The 19,159-nt window shown below is 44.1% G+C and overlaps 3 protein-coding genes across 3 annotated transcripts; all 3 read right to left on the bottom strand.

Annotated features, from left to right (window-relative positions):
• Window positions 1-695: 695 nt before the first annotated feature.
• Window positions 696-3,113, bottom strand: PCDHGB4 (protocadherin gamma subfamily B, 4). The gene has a single exon (XM_006866248.1). It carries the CDS (start codon window positions 3,111-3,113, stop codon window positions 696-698), a length of 2,418 nt encoding a protein of 805 aa, XP_006866310.1.
• A 164-nt stretch (window positions 3,114-3,277) lies between these two features.
• On the bottom strand, window positions 3,278-14,911 carry LOC102811007 (protocadherin Fat 4-like). Its single transcript, XM_006866247.1, has 3 exons — window positions 12,488-14,911; window positions 5,905-8,472; window positions 3,278-3,286 (listed from the first exon to the last, which is right to left on the bottom strand). Exons 1-3 carry the CDS (start codon window positions 14,909-14,911, stop codon window positions 3,278-3,280), a joined length of 5,001 nt encoding a protein of 1,666 aa, XP_006866309.1.
• A 1,347-nt stretch (window positions 14,912-16,258) lies between these two features.
• Window positions 16,259-18,721, bottom strand: PCDHGB3 (protocadherin gamma subfamily B, 3). The gene has a single exon (XM_006866246.1). It carries the CDS (start codon window positions 18,719-18,721, stop codon window positions 16,259-16,261), a length of 2,463 nt encoding a protein of 820 aa, XP_006866308.1.
• Window positions 18,722-19,159: the final 438 nt, after the last annotated feature.

Here is a 19,159-nt window from a genome sequence, read left to right as displayed (position 1 = left end):
AGGAGTATATATATATCAGGAGGGTAACAGAGACAAAAGCAGTCATTATCTTTTCTATGAATGAGCTTCAATAGGAATTAATCGAAAAAAAATAAAAACCTATATTGGAAACACACACACACACACACACACACACACACACACACACACACGTTTTCCATCTTTTGATGAGCACAATTGCTCAGTAAGATGACCACACATTCATACCTTAGCTACTATTACAAAGTAGTCCTGGTGTGGCACTGTAGGATAAACACCTGATAGCTAAGTGCAAGGTCTGTGCTTCTGGGAAAACCTATACAGAGTGGTTAATCTTTACACTTTACAACAGCAATTACACGAATTTAAAACCCTAGCATAAGATATCTTATCTTATGATATCTTATGCTAGGGTTATAAGTTAGATTGCCAGAATAGTATAGGAACCATAACAGTTAAATCAGTGAAGAAAGAGATCTAATTTAGATGATTTTGCCAAAAAGGTTTACTTAAATGACTGCCTACTATTACATTTATGGTATGTCCAAGACTTAAAAGGTATTCATTAGATATTAAGACAGAAGAAGACAAATTTGTGGGAAACTCACATTATGTAAAATTTCCCTACTTCACCCCTACATTTAAGAATAGAACTTTTTAAGGCACTGAATCAAAAATGGCGTATCTTCCTGTGAATATGAACAATGAAAAGTAGATTATGTTTTAAGAAAACTCACCGGATGGGAAGTCGACTCACTGGGATTACATAGTGGAAATAAAGCTCCAGGTGAATCATTACAGAGTATGTCTTGTCCTGAATTCAATTGCTCACTACATTTCAGGAAATTAAATTCGGTCGTTCCAGTCTGTGCAACACACAGATTGTAGGAATAGGGCAAAGTTTCCTCCTTTTGGTTGGGGAGAACCCCAGGTCCAGATTTTGAACAAAGACCAGGCTGAAAGCAGTCCCAGGTGGTGGGGCTGGAGGAGCGTCGCAGACGTAGAGCGGTGGCCAGAATCACCACCAGTAGGAAGAGCACGGAGATCAAAGCCAAAGCTACCACTAGATAGAACTGCAGTTCGGTCTGCTGGTCAGAAAGAGTTGGGTGATCACTGAGCTCTGGCAGTGCCTCCTGGATACTGTCTGCGAAGATCATGTGCAGCGTGGCTGTGGCCGAGAGGGGTGGCTGTCCTCCATCGCGTACAGCGACCAACAGGCGCTGGCGGGCCGCGTCCTTGTCGCCCAAAGCACGCGAGGTGCGCACCTCGCCAGTTCGAAACCCTAGGCTAAAAAGTCCAGGCTCAGTGGCCTGTAGCACATGGTAGGACAACCAGGCATTGTGTCCCGAGTCTGCATCCACTGCCACCACCTTGGTTACCAGGTAACCCGGCTGTGCAGCGCGCGGCACTGTATCAAAAAGCGCTGAGCCATCAGGTCCCAGTGTTGGGTATAGCACCCTAGGTGCATTGTCATTACGGTCACCCACCAGCACACGCAGGCTTACGTTGGCGCTGAGCGAGGGCGAGCCTTGGTCACGTGCCTGTAGAGTCAGCTCGAAGGCACGCAGTTTCTCGTGGTCAAAAGCGCGCTGAGCGAACACCACCCCACTCTGTGTGTTCACAGAAACGTAGGACGACAGAGTGCGCGGTTCCAGGTCACTGGCCACGATGGCATAAGACACTAGGCCATTTGACCCCAAGTCGGGATCAGAAGCGCTAACTTGAGTGATAGAAGAACCTGGAGGGTTGTTTTCAGACACGTGGACAGCGTAAGAGGCCTGGTTGAACACTGGAGTGTTGTCGTTGACATCTCCGATTCGAAAAGTGACGCCTATGCTAGAGAAAAGTTGTGGCTTGCCCCTATCTGTGGCTGTTATAGTGATGTTGTACTCTGGAGTGTGCTCTCGGTCTAAAATTCCATCTGTCACTAATTTGTAGGTGTTTCTTGAAGAAGGGAGTATTTTAAATGGAACATCGCCTTCTAATTTACAGGTAACTTCGCCATTGTCTCCAGAATCCTTGTCACGAACTTTGAGCAAAGCAATATATGTTCCCAGCTCGGTGTCCTCCATAATTAAGTCGGGTAGAGATTGGAATATCACTTCCGGGATGTTGTCGTTTTCATCTAGGACTTCTATCTCCACTGTACATTGCGCAATCATTCCCCCACCATCCCTTGCTTCCAAAACCATGGAATGATCTTTGACTTCTTCAAAATCTAACGTACTTAGGACAGTAATTACGCCAGTACGTGAGTCCACACCAAACTGGGTAATCTGGTCGGCTTCGCTGAAAGCGAAGGTGATCTCTGCGTTGATACCCTCATCCTGATCAGTGGCCATCACTCGAAGTACGGTAGTGCCCGGGGACACGTTTTCCTTCAGGCTTACCCTATATATGTCTTGGCTGAAAACTGGAGGGTTATCATTGGCGTCAGTTACAAGGACCTCTATCTGTGCAGTACTGCTTAGGGGTGGATTCCCACCGTCTAATGCAGTCAAAGTCAGGTAGTACGATTTCTGTTCTTCCCGATCTAAAGGCTTCTTCAGTACCAGCTCAGGGTATTTACTTCCATCTAATTTCTCTTTATTCACTAGAGAGAAATAATCATTGGGGCTGAGGTGATAATTCTGTAGACTGTTAGTACCAATATCTGCATCATGGGCAGATCCTAAAATAAATCTTGCGCCAGGCTTTGTAGACTCGCTTATTTGAAGTTCAAAAGCATTTTGTGTGAATTTCGGCGTGTGGTCATTGATATCTTCAATATCCACATTCACGTGGTAAAAGTTCAACGGATTTTCAGCAACAGCCTCAAATTCCAGAGCACAGGCTGGCTTCTTCCCACATATCTCCTCCCTGTCTAGCCTGCTGCTCACAAGTAACTCTCCACTCTCTGCGCTCACTGCGAAGTGAGGCTTCTCCGAACTGACTCGCAGTTTTCGAGTCGGTAACTCATGCACACTGAGCCCTAGGTCCTTGGCCAGGTTGCCCACCACCGAACCCTTGGGCATTTCCTCGGGAATCCTGTAGCGGATCTGCTCTGAGAGCACCAGGCCGAACAAAGATAGCAGGAAGGGAAAGAACGCTCGCCGCCTTTCAGCCCGGCCCCACTCCCTAGTGCCGCTGCCCATCCCTCTGGTTCCCCTCAGTTTGCTCACCACCCGGAGACTCCCGGTTGTATTGCAGAATAATCTCTGTATTGCAGAAGTCTGTAGCTCTGATCAGCCTTCAGTTCCAGTAGTGAGAATACGGAATTCGTCTTTTTTTAGAGGAGGAAGTGGTTGAAATGCTCGCGCTAGCGAGTCTGAAATGGGGTTGCCCTGGAAAGTGCTCTGCGGCTGCGCAAGAAGATTGCGCGCACCAAGCGCTCCACTTTGGCCAACAGCGGCACCCAGAGTCCTCACTAGGAAATGGCAGCCTCTGCTGCTTCCGTTTAATGGGCTACAATCATGAACTGAATATTTAACAACGTTTAAATCAGACTCTTATTAACGTCTCTGTCTCAACTTCATGGTTTTTAGGGAAATCACACAGATTTAATACACAAACCTCTGCACCTTGACACCATCATTTCTTCATCTCAAGTACACACGAGGATATAAAAATACATACGTACAGCCAATTTTTGCTGCAAACGATATCTGAGTTCAGTGATTTTTTTGTATATTTTTTAGCGTTGTGTTAATACATTCTAATATTTCCTTCTTCATAAGTGTTTCTCATCTTTTCTGGGTACCTCTATGCTGATTCACTTCCTTCCCCGTCACCTCCCTCCCCCAAAGTACTAGTAATGCTGAATTTTCTTATGTAAAAAAGGCACAATTATTTTTGAATTATTTCTTTGTAGTAATCTGTTTCTCCATTTCTACTGTGTTAAAAGTTAAGGAAATGATGTGGTCCAAATGGGGTAGTCACTCACCTGATTACAATAACAATAAATTGATTTTCAAAGTTATAGGGGAATACTATTTAACAATGCAATACAAAATCGATTATTTGTGTGGTCTGTTGCACTGAGACACCAGTTCTTCTGCACTTATATTACATCCCACAATGACCTCAGAATGGGAGAAAATGAGTCCATGGAAAGTTTTCTTGCAATAACTCACTAACTTTAGTAATGGTTTCTCTTTTTTGTTTAAAATAATTTTTAAAATTTTATAAATTTTGGCTTCAGGGTTTTCTAGTTCTGATTATCTGGTGACCATATTTCTGCCAGAGGATCTTTTCTCACAAAGTGTGAGTAACATAACTTTTCCCACAAATGGTTGTATTTCTAAATATGGAAAATGCTTGAATGTATTCCCACCCTCATTGCACAGTCCTTTATATGAAAAATATCAAATAAAACACTGTGCCTTCCCAAAGTCTTTAAAATGAACATTTGAAAGGTCCCAGAAACCAACAGTCTTCTACCTCTATGATAAGATACTGATGTGTTGAGTTTTACTGAAACATTATTCAAAGGAACAGTGAAATAGGTCATTCCAGAATGAGTTATTTATAATGAAAATTTTCAGCAGGCTTAATAAGTAAATTGACTACTGCTCTGTTGTTGTTGTTGTTAAGTGCCATCGAGTCGGTTACGACCCATAGCGACCCTGTACAGGGTTTCCGAGGGTGTAAATCTTTATGGGAGTAGAAAGCCTCATCTTTCTCCCACAGAGCGGCTGGTAGTTTCGAACCGCTGACCTTAAGGTTCGCAGCCCAATTCCTAACCACTACGCTACCAGAGACTACTGCTCTAGGATTTGAATAAATGATAATCATTGTTTCATAAAGTCAGTGTTCGCAATTTCCCTTTTGGAAAGCCCACAGATGCACTTCACACTGGAATTCCATGGTAAAGCTTGCAATTCTATTTCACAGATGACATTTACAATACTTGAAATGACATTTGATATTATGTTTCATTGCTTTTGGCTAATGGCCTTTATTAAGACATTAGACCTTAGTAAGGTTTGGCACATGCATTTCATCTTTTAGAAATCAATCTAAACTTCCCTTCAGGGCTCCAACTTTAACAGATGTATGTCCTTTAAGTAGGTCAGGAAGCAGAAAAGTTTTTCAGAGTCATCAAAGTGAGGTAGATAGAAGTAGAAGCAACACACAGAAAAAGCTTAAGTTCTGAATTCTAAAGAGAATCCTGAGAGCAAGGCTGAAGTTCTAACCTCGCAATGTAGGGTCAACAGACACTTCAAACCTACTAGGAGCTCCTTGAAAACCCTGTATAGAGTCACTCTGTTGTTGTTGTGACCCTGTACAGGGTTTCCAAGGCTGTAAATCTTTACGGGAGCAGAAAGCCTCATCTTTCTCCTGTGGAAAAGCTGGTAGTTTCGAACTGCTGACCTTAAGGTTCGCAGCCCGATTCGTAACCACTAGGCTAACAGAGGAAACAACTTGATGGCACTTAACAAGTGCAATGAGAGAGGTTCAACAATTCATTATGAGTTCTCATTTGTGAAATACATGGGCTAAGGAAACTAAGAGGAAATGACAAATGGATTAGTGCATTAAGTATTTACAAATTTGTCAGTACGTTTTTGAAAAACAAATGACGCCAAAAACCTAAGCCAATCAGTGATCTATTTTAAAGTACTGCCATTAAAGAAACCACTCTGGTAGCGTAGCGGTATCGGGCTGCGAACCTCAGGGTCAGCAGTTCGAAACTACCAGGTTTTCCGCGGGAGAAAGATGAGGCTTTCTGCTCCCGTAAAGATTTACAGCCTCGGAAATCCTGTACAGGGAGGTTCGCTATAAGTCGGAACCGACTCCACGGCACATAACCACCACCACCACCAAACTCGATTTATCTACTTTAAAAATTTCCCAACATTTAAAATACACTTGTTTCACAAAACAGTAAGAAAATTGCACAAAAATACAGTTCCTTGTGGAAATAAAAATAAAGACTGAACTTACCTGCGTATTTGGTGCTTCAACCTTACAGTCATGAAAATCTATGGATGTTAACAAAGGATCATTTTTCTCACAGCTCTCCTGGCTGATAAGTGTATCTGCATAGTTGGGCTGGGGGAAGATTAGGTGACTTGTTCGAGAGTCGGCAGTGAGTGAGACCTCGTGGGAATAGGTCTGCAGGAAAGCTCGCACGCCGTCCACACCCACAAAGTGCGAAGCGGACGCATCCACCAGCCCACTACCTGAAGCCTGGAACAGACGTTTCATATGCCAGCGCCTCAGCCTGAGTGCCAGCAGCACCATGACAAAGGTGAGGAACAAACAGGAGACCGCGGCTACAGCCACGACCAGGTACAGCGTGAGGCCAGAGTCATCTGAGTCAGTGGGAAATGTTAATTCACTCAGATCGGCTAGGACGTCAGGGATGCTGTCGGCCACGGCCACGGTGAGCGTGACAGTAGAAGAAAGAATGGGCTGGCCGTGGTCCTGGACAGCTACTACCAAGCTCTGCTTGATAGCGTCTCTGTCTTGCAGGGCTCGCGCCGTTCTCACTTCGCCAGTGTGTACCCCCACCACGAAAAGTCCCGGCTCGCTGGCCTTGAGTAGGCGGTAGGATAGCCAGGCATTCTGTCCTGAGTCGCGATCCACCGCCACTACCTTGGTCACCAGGTAGCCGGGCTCTGCAGAGCGGGGAGCTAACTCCATGCCTGTGGAACCGTCGGTAGGGAGCGTGGGGTACAGGATCTCGGGCACATTGTCATTCTTGTCCAGAACGAACAGGTTTATCGACACGTTGTTGCTGAGTGGTGGGTCACCACTATCACGTGCAGTCACTATAAATTGCAAGTTTTGAAACTGCTCATAGTCGAAGGATCGCAGAGCATACAGGACTCCATTGTCAGAGTTGACAGAGACATAGGAAGACATGGGCGCCCCCTGTAGGGTGTCTTCCACCAAGGAGTAAATAACCTGGGCGTTGTGGTCACTATCCGGGTCATGGGCAGTCACTGAGAAGATGGAGGCTCCTTTGGGGTTGTTCTCAGGGATGAAGACTGAGTAGGACGTGTGAGCGAAGGCAGGCGGGTTGTCATTGGTGTCTGCCACATGTATACAGATGTGAGTTTCTGTAAACAGGGGAGGGTTTCCACAGTCTATGGCTTTTATTGTTATGTTATATACAGAGAGTCTTTCCCGGTCCAGATTTTCCGCTGTCGTCAATCTATAATAATTGTCTATTGATCTTTCTAATTTAAAAGGCAGATCGTCTGGAATGGTGCAGACCACCTCACCATTCTTCCCGGAATCTCTGTCTTGAACATAAAAAAGAGCAATTACTGTCCCAGGAGGTGTGTCTTCAGGGACTGAACTGCTTACAGACGTTACAGTCACTTCCGGAGCGTTGTCATTCACATCTAAAATTGTTATCAGCACTTTTGTCCTTGTCAGACTACCAGGACCATCCTGAGCCTGAACTTCCATTTCATACAAGCCAGATTCTTCATAATCTAGCCCTTGTAAAGTTGATAATTCTCCTGTAAGGGAGTTCAGCTGGAATATTTGTAGAATTTTTTGAGTTATTTTCCGAAAAGAATATGTCACTTCCCCATTGATTCCGTCATCTAGGTCTATAGCATTTACTGTGAGCAGTGTTGTGCCCACCGGGACATTCTCGGGTACAGTCACTCTGTACTGGGGCAGAGAGAAGACTGGCGCGTGATCATTCACATCCACCACTGTCACTTGGATGCGCGCGGTGCCAGATCTAAGTGGATCACCTCCGTCAGAGGCCGTGAGGAGGAGATGGTGAATCGCCTCTTCCTCCCGGTCCAGCACCCGCTCCAGCACCAGTTCCGGGTACTTGGTTCCATCTTCTCCAGTTTGCACAACAAGGGAGAAGTGGTGATTGGAGCTGAGCTGGTAGCTCTGGAGGGAGTTTATACCTACATCTGGATCTCTAGCTTCGTTTAACGGGAAGCGCACTCCAGGAGCTGTATTCTCCATTATTTTTACATTCATTTCTTCCGTCAAGAATCTGGGAGCGTTGTCATTAATATCCATTATTTCTACTTCAATAGGATAAAGATTCATTTTATCTTCCATTAGGATGTTAAAATTCACCAGACATCGCGCGCTTTGAGCACAGAGTTCCTCTCGGTCTATCCTGTCCGCGGTGATCAGGCTGCCGCTTCGCGGGTTCAAAGTGAAAAGCTGCGTCCGATCTCTGGAGACTATGCGAACTCCGCGCTCCGCCAACTCCCGGGGCTCCAGCGCCAGGTCTTGGGCGATGTTCCCCACAAAAGATCCTTTGTCTGTCTCCTCGGGCACGGAATAGCGAATATGTGCTGTCCAGACTTCCCACAAAGTCCCCAGGAGAATGCAGAGCAGAAAGAATCCTCTGTAGTCTCCGCCCCTCTGCCGAGCCGCCATTGTTGTCCTGCGAATCTTGCGGGAGCTACCTTTAAATGTGCTTCTGGATGCCGGTGAATCCGAGTGCCAGCCCAGAACCCGGTAGGATGGAGACCTTCTGTTGTTGCATCTAGAGAGCTGATTTGTTTCTGTCTTTTCTTTGTGCTGTAAATGCTCGGTGGTTCTGGCAGATATTTCGCACCCAACTTTTCTCCCCTGGTTGGTGAACAGCGGCGCTTAGAGTTCTTAACGAGTAACTACACCATTTTAAGCAAAAGAAACGGATTTTTTCAGAACATTTTCTTCCCTCAAATTTCCCCTAGTTAGTAAAATTTCTTCATATCAGATCTCTCTCATATACTTTAAAAAATCCATTTTAAGAAACAGTGAATTAATACATAGTATTAATGGCTAGATGTTTGATAATGACAATCCCATTTTGTTGTTGTGAAGTGCCATTGAATTGGTTCCAAGTCATGTTGTTGTTGTTATGTGCCATCGAGTCGGTTCGGTTCCAAGTCATAGCTACCCTGTATATGGTTTCCAAAGAACTGCTGGTGAGTTTGAACCACCGATCTTGTGGTCCAGTAGTTTATCCCACAAGTCACACCAGGACTTCTGATAATTACCTAGGTATTTGATAATCCAGATAATTTTGTTCTAAATCTCTATTTTGCAGTGCCAATTTGAAATGACCCTTTTGGGCAATGCTTCACATTTTGTTGCCTATGTAGGAAAACCAGACATTGCAGGCAAAAAGACAAAATTCACAAAATTATGTACATGACAACAAAAATTATTTATTCTAGGGTATAATATATTTAAATTAGCTTAGTCATACTATTGGACACATACAATGTGTTGGACACCACCATGAAAGACTCAGAGCCAAAATTTTCTTTAAAATATAAATTTTGGCTAGAATTAATTGGACAGAACCTTAGAGGTGATTTTTTTAGTCTAACACCTTCACTTTATAAAGATTAAAAATTAGAAGGAATATCCAAGGTAAGAATCCACATATTCTCACTCAGTCTTGAGAGGGTAGAAAGAGGACTCATTATTGGTTGTGAGTGATATTTTGTGCTTAAGAAATGCCATTAAGAGATGGTTGCTACTTGGTTACAAGCCAAATAGCAACATCAGCTACAGAAGCAACCTATTTTGTATGGTGGTGGTGGTGGTTATGTGCTGTGGAGTCAGTTCCAACTCACAGCGACCCTGTACAGGGTTTCCAAGGCTGTAAATCTTTACGGGAGCAGAAAGCCTCGTCTTTCTCCCGCAGAACAGCTGGTAGTTTCAAATTGCTGGCCTTGTGGTTCACAGCCCAATTCGTAACCACTAGAAGGCAGATGTTTGCAAGAGGACCCACTGGCTATGGATTAGCAAGAAACTGGTATTGGCTTGATTACTTATTTCATTATATAGTTCATATCTTCATCCTACCCTATTCCAGAATAATTTTTAAAGGGAGGATCTCTAGACTTCGTTTGAGCATGTATGCAAGACTGTTCTGAGAGGATCCCTGTGTTTCTGTGTGTTATTGAATTGATTCTCAGAGGATCCTTGTTGTTAGGTACTGTTGAGTCAGTTCTGATTCACAGAATCAGTTCAGATTCTACCTGGTCCTGTACCATCCTTAAAATTGTTGCTTTGTTTGAGCCCATGTGGCAGTCACTGTGTCAGTCCTTGACGGTCTTGTTCTTTTTCACAGATTCTCTGCCAAGCATGGTATCTTTTTCCAGGGAATGGTCCTTCCAGATAATATGTCAAGAGTACTTGGGATGTTGTTGTTATTGTTGTTAGGTACCATGGAGTTGGTACCGGCTCATAGCTTCCTTATGCACAATAGAAATAAACACTGCCCAGTCTTGTGATCATCTCACAATCCTTGCTAAGCTTGAGCCCATTTTTGCTGCCACTACGCCAATCCATCTCATTGGGGAGTCTTTCTCTTTTTCTCTGGTCCTCCAATCATGATGTTCTTCTCCAGGGACTGATCCTTCCTGATAATATATCTTAAGTATGAGAGATGAAGTCTGGCCATCCTGGCTTCTAAGGAGCATTCTGACTGCACTTCTTCCAACAAAGATTTGTTTGCTCTTCCTGGGAGTCCATGGTACTTTTAATAATATCCTCCAACACCAGAACTCAAATGCATCCATTCTTCTATGGTCTTCCTTATTCATTGTCCCATTTTCACATGTAGGAATAAAGCCTCGATATCTTCATTTCTAAGGAGCATTCTAACTATACTTTTTCCAAGATAGATTTAATCATTCTTTTTGGCAGTCCATGCTACATTCAATATTCCTTGTTAATACTATAATTCAAAGGCATCAATTTTTCTTAGGTCTTCCATATTTATTGTCTAACTTTCAGATGCATATGAAGCAATTGAAAACACCATAGCTTAGGTCAGGTACACCTTAGTCCTTCAAGTGACTTTTTTTTTTTTTTTTAACATTTAAAAAGGTTTTTGCAGTAGATTTCCCTAGTGCAATATTCATACACCATTTGATTTCTTGACTGCTGTCTCCATGGGTTGACTGTAGCTCCTGCCAGTAAACAGGAAATCCTTGAAATCTTGGTTATTGTTGTTGTGTGCCTTCTAGTCAATTCCAACTCATAGCAACCCCATATAAAGTTTCTGAGAGTGGCTGGTGGGTTTGAACTTCTGGCCTTGCAGTCAGCAGTCCAGTGCTTATCTTACAGTGACACACCATATTCCCACTGGTGTTGACGAAGTAAAACTCAGTTGCTGGTGGTGTAAATCAAATTAATTTCCTCCCATATAGTTGCAAATGAAGACCTGATCAGAAATAACCATGCTTTCTGAATTATTTTTAAGCCTTCAGGCAGTAACTAGTGGCACCAGGAGAAAGAACCAGAAGTAATACAGAAAATATTTAGCTTAGCTTTGCAAGAGGATCCAGGACAAAATGAAGCAGTATATTTCTGCTTTCTGATGGCATTGCTCCAAAATAAAGGGGATATTTTGTTTGAATGAAATGTTTGAATCTATCAGGATAATTCATAGTCAAATAAAAGTTCTAAATAACAACCCCTTTTCCTTAAATATTTTAATAAAGAATTGTTATGTGACAGAGGCACAGCTAAAAAGCATATGACAGGAAAAGTTATCATTGTATCTGAGTTAATATGCTGAATGATCTAAATTCTTATCTGAACACTATTATTTGCTCATTCTTCCACTTACCAGGCAGTACTGTAATTTTAGACACTATTGAACATATTTTTAAGTGAATTTCATTTTTAAAAGCACACAGTATGTAGAAGACATTGTAGTCGGCAAATTGCATCAGATGCTTACATTAATTTATTAATAATCTGAAAATCATAATAATGATGTCAGCCAATAATGGTTATGTCACTATGCTGTTTTATAGTTTGAGAAAGCTCTTATAAAATTTATTTTATTTTCCAAGTTTTTATGTGTGATAGATAAGGCAAATCTTTTACATTTTAATTTTAATTGGAGGATTACAGAGATTTTGACTAGCCCAAGATGAATAACCGATGTTGCTAAGTGCCATTGAGTCATTTCTGACTCACAGCAACCCTGTCTGGATTTCCGAGGAGCAGACGGTGGGTTTGAACTCCTGACCTTCTGGATCAAAGTCCAAAACTGATCCTACTGCACCACACCAGGATAGTGCCAAGAATATTACTCATGATTGGTGACGGACACCAAAGCCCAGGTCCCCTCTGCTGCAGACCACAATTACTCTTATCTTTAATTAATTTTTTCCTCTAAGTAGTTAAGCAGAGGGAAGTATCTGTTAGATTTCCCTAATTTTAGTAAAACTGTACTTGGTACTCTTTCACAGAGTTTGCAGTTAATATTTTTTCTACATTAGGAAAGGAAATAATTTCACAAATATTACATCATAGTAAAAAACCTAACAATCGAAGACTCAAATATTTTGCCAACAGGAAAAAAAGCAAAGAAAATCTATGAGTTAAGTATTTTGTCATGATATCAAGAAAATGAAAATTTAGGAGAGTTCTATTGGTAAAAAGGAAAACCTTTTTCAGAATTACATGATAATCCTATTAATTATACACTTTTCTGCAAAATGAAGAAAATTAAGCATTGATCAAAGAGAATCTTAGAATTTCCTGTTCAAATAAAACCAATAAAAGAAAAAAATCTCACCTGAACAAAGGGGTCTTCCTCTTTACAGAAACCTGAATCTTCCTGGATCAAAAGAGGCTCACTTTTCCCACAACTCTCTGCACTAATGAGTGTATCAGCATAGTTGGGTTGAGGGAAGATAATGTGGCTCTTTCCGGAGTCTGCGGTGAGGGAGACCTGGTGGGAATATGTTTGTAGGAAGGTCCGTACTCCTTCCACATCCACAGAATGTGAGGCTTGCAGGCTTGGCAACCCACCACATGAATCCTGGATAAGATGCTTCGAGTGCCAGCGCCTCAGTCGAAGTGCCAGCAGCACGATAACAAAGGCAAGAAAGATGCAAGAGACAGCAGCCACAGCCACTACCAGGTACAGCGTGAGGCCAGAGTCATCTAGGTTGGTAGGAGACTCTAGACTGCTCAGGTCGGCCAGCACATCCGGGATGCTGTCAGCAACAGCCACTGTGAGCGTGATGGTGGCTGAGAGAGGGGGCTGGCCATGGTCCTGGACTGCCACCACAAGGTTCTGCTTGAGTGAGTCTCTATCCAGCATGGCGCGTGCTGTTCGCACCTCACCGGTGTGCACTCCCACTGTGAAGAGTCCTGGCTCACTAGCCTTGAGCAGGCGGTAGGATAGCCAGGCGTTCTGTCCTGAGTCATGGTCCACAGCCACTACCTTGGTCACCAGGTAACCAGGTTCTGCAGAGCGGGGTGCCAACTCCACACCTGTTGAACCATCAGTGGGGAGGGCAGGATACAGGATTTCAGGTATGTTGTCATTCTGATCTAGAATGAACAGGCTCAGTGATACATTGCTGCTCAGTGGTGGCTTACCACTGTCACGTGCAGTCACTCTCACTTGCAGGTCTTGAAACTGCTCATAGTCAAAGGCTCTCAGTGCATATATGGATCCAGTGTCAGAGTTAATGGAGACATAGGAGGATACAGGTGCCCCCTGTATGGTGTCCTCAGCTAGGGAGTAAGTGATTTGGGCATTCTCATCACTGTCCGGATCATGGGCAGTCACTGAGAAGATGGAGGCTCCTCTAGGATTGTTCTCAGGAACGTAGACTGAGTAGGACATGTGGGAGAAGGCCGGTGGGTTGTCATTGGTGTCTGCCACAGTTAGGGAGATGAATGTGTCTGTAGATAGAGGTGGTGTTCCTTTGTCTGTGGCTGTCACAGTGATATTGTACAATGACACTTGTTCTCGATCTAGGACTGTGTTTGTCACTAATCGATAATAATTGTCTACTGATTTTTCTAATTCAAATGGCATCCTTCTGGAGATGGAACATGTCACTAGACCATTCAGTCCCGAATCTCGATCATGCACTTGAAAAAGAGCAATTACTGTTCCTGGAGGTGCATTTTCAGCAATTGTTTTGTTTCCAGAGGTAACTACCACTTCTGGTACATTATCGTTTACATCCAAGATAGTTATGAAGACTTTTGCTCTGTCTCGAAGACCTGGCCTATCCTGAGCTTCAACATCCAACTCATAGGAGCTCGAGTCCTCATAGTCTAGATCTCCAGAAGTTGATATCTGTCCAGTCAAAGGATTCAAGTAGAAAATCTGTGAGATTTTTTTAGGTATCTTAACGAAAGAATAAGTTAATTCTGCATGTACTCCTTCATCCTGGTCAGTGGCATTCACGGACAACACTGGTGTCCCTACTGGCAAGTTTTCAGTAACACTCACCCGGTATATGGGCTTTGTAAATGCTGGAGCATTGTCATTTGCATCTAGAACAGTTACCTGAATTCGCATCATACCTGAGCGAACTGGGTCACCACCATCCATGGCAGTAAGGACTAGATGGTGAATAGCCTCTTCCTCCCGGTCCAGAGTGCGCTCCAGCACCAGCTCTGGGTACTTGGGTCCATTGGTTTTGCTTTGCACGTCCACTGAGAAGTGACTATTTGAGCTAAGCTTGAAGTCCTGAAGTGAGTTCATTCCCACATCCAGGTCATAGACTTCAATTAATGAAAAACGAGAGGATGGCGGTGCATTTTCCGGAATTTTCACTTCCAATTCTTCCGATAAGAATTGGGGTGTATTGTCATTAATATCTATTATTTCCACTTCCACCGGATAAAATTTCATTTTATCTTCAACAAGGATGTTAAAAGTCACCAGACACCGCGCAGTTTGAGCGCAGAGCTCCTCCCGGTCTATTCTGCCCGCCGTGATTAAGCTACCGCTTTGCGAGTTCAGAGCGAAAAGCTGCGTCTTACCTCTGGAGACAATACGGACTCCGCGCTCTGCCAACTCCCAGGGCTCCAATCCTAGGTTCTTAGCGATGTTCCCTACGAAGGAACCTTTCTCCAGTTCTTCAGGAATGGAATAGCGGATCTGCCCAGCCCGGGCCCCCAGCAGTGTCTCCAGGAGAGTGAAGAGCAGTAGTAGCGCGCTGCGGTGCTGGCGCCTCTGCTGAGCCGCCATTACTGACTCCTTTTAAGACTTCCTTGGGATTATGAAGCACTTTGTGCTTCTCAGAATGAGGGGGGTCAAGGTCCGTAAACAAGCAGAGACCCCAAGCGAAGCGTTCTCAGTGAAAATTTCAGCGGTGGGAGAGCTTTTGTGTCTGATCGGCTTAGTGTTTGCAGGTTAGATCTCCAGTTCCCATTGCTTTTCTCGCCAGGGTTAGTGAATAGCGACGCTTAGAGTCCTGATTTAAGACTGCATCACTTTTTGTTTTTTTTAAAACAATTTTCTTGTGGTAAAATATATGCATTTACTGTTTTAATCATTTTGGGTGTACAATCCAGTGCCACAAATTATATTAGCCATGTTGTGCAACCATTACAACTATTTCAAACTTGTTTTTCATCACTTCAAACAAATTGAATGTCCTGTTCAATTCTGTTTAACTTTTGGAGAAACCATCAAACTTTTTCATACAGTGGCTACACCATTTTACATTCCACTAGCAATGTACAAGTTTTCCAATTCCTTCACCTCCTCACCAACACTTGTTATTTTCATTTTGAAAAATAATACTGCACTATTTGTGAAACTGTCAAGAGGATTTTATCTCTGCTAACTCTGCAGAGATGGCATTCAGAATGTTTCTCTGTCTAATAAAGAAACATTCTGAAGAATAAAAGAGCTCATTCTGAATTATTTTAAATGTTCCTTGGAACTTGCTACCTATTTTGTAACAATATTTCTGAAGGCCTTGGAGCAGAAAAAATATTGCAATTTTCTGTTACTCTTGTATTATCAGAGTCCACCATCATTTACATTTGTCCTATTGTCATATCAAATATAAACCACTACATACAGCATATAATCCACAGGGTTCGATACAGTAAGCATCACCATTTTTAAATGCAGTTTAGGTTTTTCTATTACATAGATTAAGCACAGGCCTGACTCAGGTAACATCTGTGCATTATTTTTAAAACATGGAAAAAAGTGAAAATACACAGGCTACCTTAAAAAATATATTTTGGGAGTGACAAAATCAAATGAAACTATCAGTTGAAACTAAGTAAACTACTTAATTGTCTAGTTTTGCATTAAGTTATAGATAGTAATCATGACTCACAATGAGAGTATGTCATATTAATGCATTAAAATGTTTCAGATTATCTTTGATTTGGTCTGATATCCCCCTTTCCCCAACACCACTCCCCTCCACTTTCTATGAAAGAACAATTACAACGCAGATAAGCCTACTATATATTTCCTACCACATTCAACACTTAGAAAAAAAATCAGTGAAATACAATGAGATCAGAGCATACTCATACTTAACCTTTTTTCTCCTGCATAATGAATTAAAACTTAATTTTGTTTATAAAAGGGAAGGGTTTTGAAGAAACTCACCTGTTGCAAATTGACTGTTTTAGGAGTCATTTGGGGATTGTCATTGTTGGTACTTTCAGCCCAAGAGCCTTCATCACATAGAAGATCTTGTGATGGAGTGATTTCTGGCTTTATATTGAGAAATTTGAACTCTGAGGAATGTGAGGCAGCACATAGATTATAGGAATAAGGCAAAGTTCCTTCACTGTAGTTGGGGGGAATCCCAGGTCCAGAGTTGGAGCTGAGACCAGGTTGAACACAGCCCCAGGTAGTGGGACTAGAGGAACGTCGCAGATGCAGGGCAATGGCTAGAGTCACAGCGAGCAGGAATAGTACTGAGATCAAGGTCAAAGCCAAGACTAGGTAAAACTGTAGCTCGGCCTGAGGATTTAGGGGCGCAGGGTGATCGCTGAGGTCTGGCAGCGCTTGTTGCAGGCTGTCTGCGAAGACTAGGTGCAACGTCGCTGTGGCTGAGAGGGGTGGTTGTCCTCCGTCGCGCACAGAGACCAGCAGGCGCTGGCGGGTGGCATCCTTGTCACCTAAAGCCCTAGTTGTGCGCACCTCGCCCGTACGAAATCCCAGACTGAAGAGCCCAGGCTCACTAGCCTGCAGCACGTGGTAGGACAGCCAGGCGTTGTGTCCTGAGTCTGCGTCCACAGCCACCACCTTGGTGACCAGGTAGCCTGGCTGCGCCACGCGAGGTACCATGTCGAAGAGGGCCGAACCCTCCGGGCCCAGCGCGGGGTACAGCACCCTGGGAGCATTGTCGTTGCGGTCGCCCACCAGCACACGCAGGCTCACGTTGGCGCTGAGCGCAGGCGAGCCCTGGTCACGCGCTTGCAGCGTCAGCTCAAAGGCGCGCAGCTGCTCATGGTCGAAGACTCGCTGCGCGAACACCACTCCACTCTGAGCGCTCACAGACACATAGGATGACAGCGCTCGTGGTTCCAGGTCGCTGGCTACTATGGAGTAGGAGACACGGCCATTTTGTCCCAGATCCGGATCAAAAGCGTTGACTTGAACAATAGAGGTTCCAGGTGGGCTGTTTTCAGCCACATGGACCACGTAGGAGGGCTCATGAAAGACTGGAGCGTTGTCGTTGACATCAGCGATGTGCAGGGTGATCCTTGTGCTGGAGGAGAGGGGTGGCTTGCCCTTGTCAGTGGCGGTGATGGTGACATTATACTCACTGGTCTGCTCTCGGTCCAGGGTTGCATCTGTCACCAGCTTGTAAGTATGTTTTGTATCCTGAACTATTTTAAATGGGAAATTTCCTTTTAGTTGACACTGGATTTCCCCATTAACTCCTGAATCTAGATCACTTGCTTTGATCAGGGCAACAACGGAACCTAGTTCAGCATCTTCTTGTATATGTTTGGGTTCAGAAGCAAGAGTTATTTCAGGGGCATTGTCATTTTCATCCAGAATATCGATTTGTACTTTACAATGAGAAGTGTGATGTCCTCCATCTTTTGCTTCCACTCCAAGTGTGTAACTCTCTCTCTCTTCAAAGTCTAGTTCTCCACCAGTGGTGAGTTCCCCTGTCTTACTGTCCAGCTTGAACAGTTGCCTCATTGCCTTACCAATGTTGATGAGCGTATAGGTGATCTCAGCATTGATGCCTTCATCCGGGTCGGTGGCCATCACTCTCAGCAAGGAGGAGCCCGCAGGCAAGTTCTCCGGGACAAGGACCCTATATATGTCCTGGGTGAACACTGGGGGGTTATCATTTGCATCTGCAACAACTACCCTAATTTGAGTTGTACTGCTCCTGGCTGGCTCGCCCCCGTCCATAGCGGTGAGGGTCAGGAGATGGCAGCACTGCTCTTCCCTGTCCAGGGGCGCCTTCACTAGGAGCACTGGATATCTACTGGCGTCTGGGTTCTCCTTCTGCATCAAGGAAAAGTGCGGGTCCGGACTGAGGTAGTACTGCTGCAGCGAATTGACACCTACGTCCAAATCTTGTGCGGATTCCAGAGCAAATGTGGCTCCAGTTAGCGCCATTTCACTGATTTCGAGTTCAGTGATATTTCTGCTAAAAGTCGGCGGGTTATCGTTGACATCCTGGATCTCCACAGTTATGTGAAAAAAGTTTAAAGGCTTTTCAGCGATCATTTCAAATTCCAGAACACACGTGGGCCTCTTTCCGCATATTTGCTCTCGGTCTATACGGTCACTCACAAGTAAGTCCCCGTTTTCGGCGCTCACGGTAAAGAAATTCTTCTCGGTACTAAACCGCAGGTTTCGAGTAGGCAAATCCCTCACGACTAGCCCCAGATCTTTGGCAAGGTTTCCCACCAAAGAACCCCTGGCTAGCTCCTCTGGAATCTCATAGAAGATCTGCTCCGAGAGCGCTGGGCAGAACAATGGCAGCAGGAAGAGAAAAGGCGCTTGCCTCCGCCTAGTTCGGCCTCTCTGGGAATGCCATCGGGTTCCCATCATGCTCCCTGCGCTTCTTGCCTTTCTGATTTTAAGAAGCAGCGATCGCTAAGAAATCACAAGAGTTCTCTGAGCAGGAGTGAATACTTGCGATGTCTTGGTGGATGAGTTTTCAGACAGAAATCTCCAGGCGGTAGAGTGCTTGAGAGAGCTCACTGTTCTCCAGAGCCTTTGTCAGCTCCAGATTCCGCCGCGGGGAGGGAGGAGCAGATATTTCGCTCAGCACTAGCCAACAGCGGCACTCCGCGCCTCATCAGCAGAACTGCAGCAGTGCTTACTAAATCAGCCTCAAGTAGAGAACTGGTTAGGAGCATCATTCAACTATATACTGACTGATACTTATAGTATTACTCTCTCCATCGTACCAGGATTGATTGCATTTTAAATGTGTACTATGGTTGACATTTCTTTGAACTTGAACTTTATCCATCCAAAGTGAGT

This window comes from Chrysochloris asiatica, unplaced genomic scaffold (genome assembly GCF_000296735.1).
Source record: "Chrysochloris asiatica unplaced genomic scaffold, ChrAsi1.0 scaffold00087, whole genome shotgun sequence".
NCBI lineage: Eukaryota > Metazoa > Chordata > Mammalia > Afrosoricida > Chrysochloridae > Chrysochloris > Chrysochloris asiatica.
Note: the sequence above shows the minus strand (reverse complement) of the source record. Positions and strands in the feature narration are given on the sequence as shown.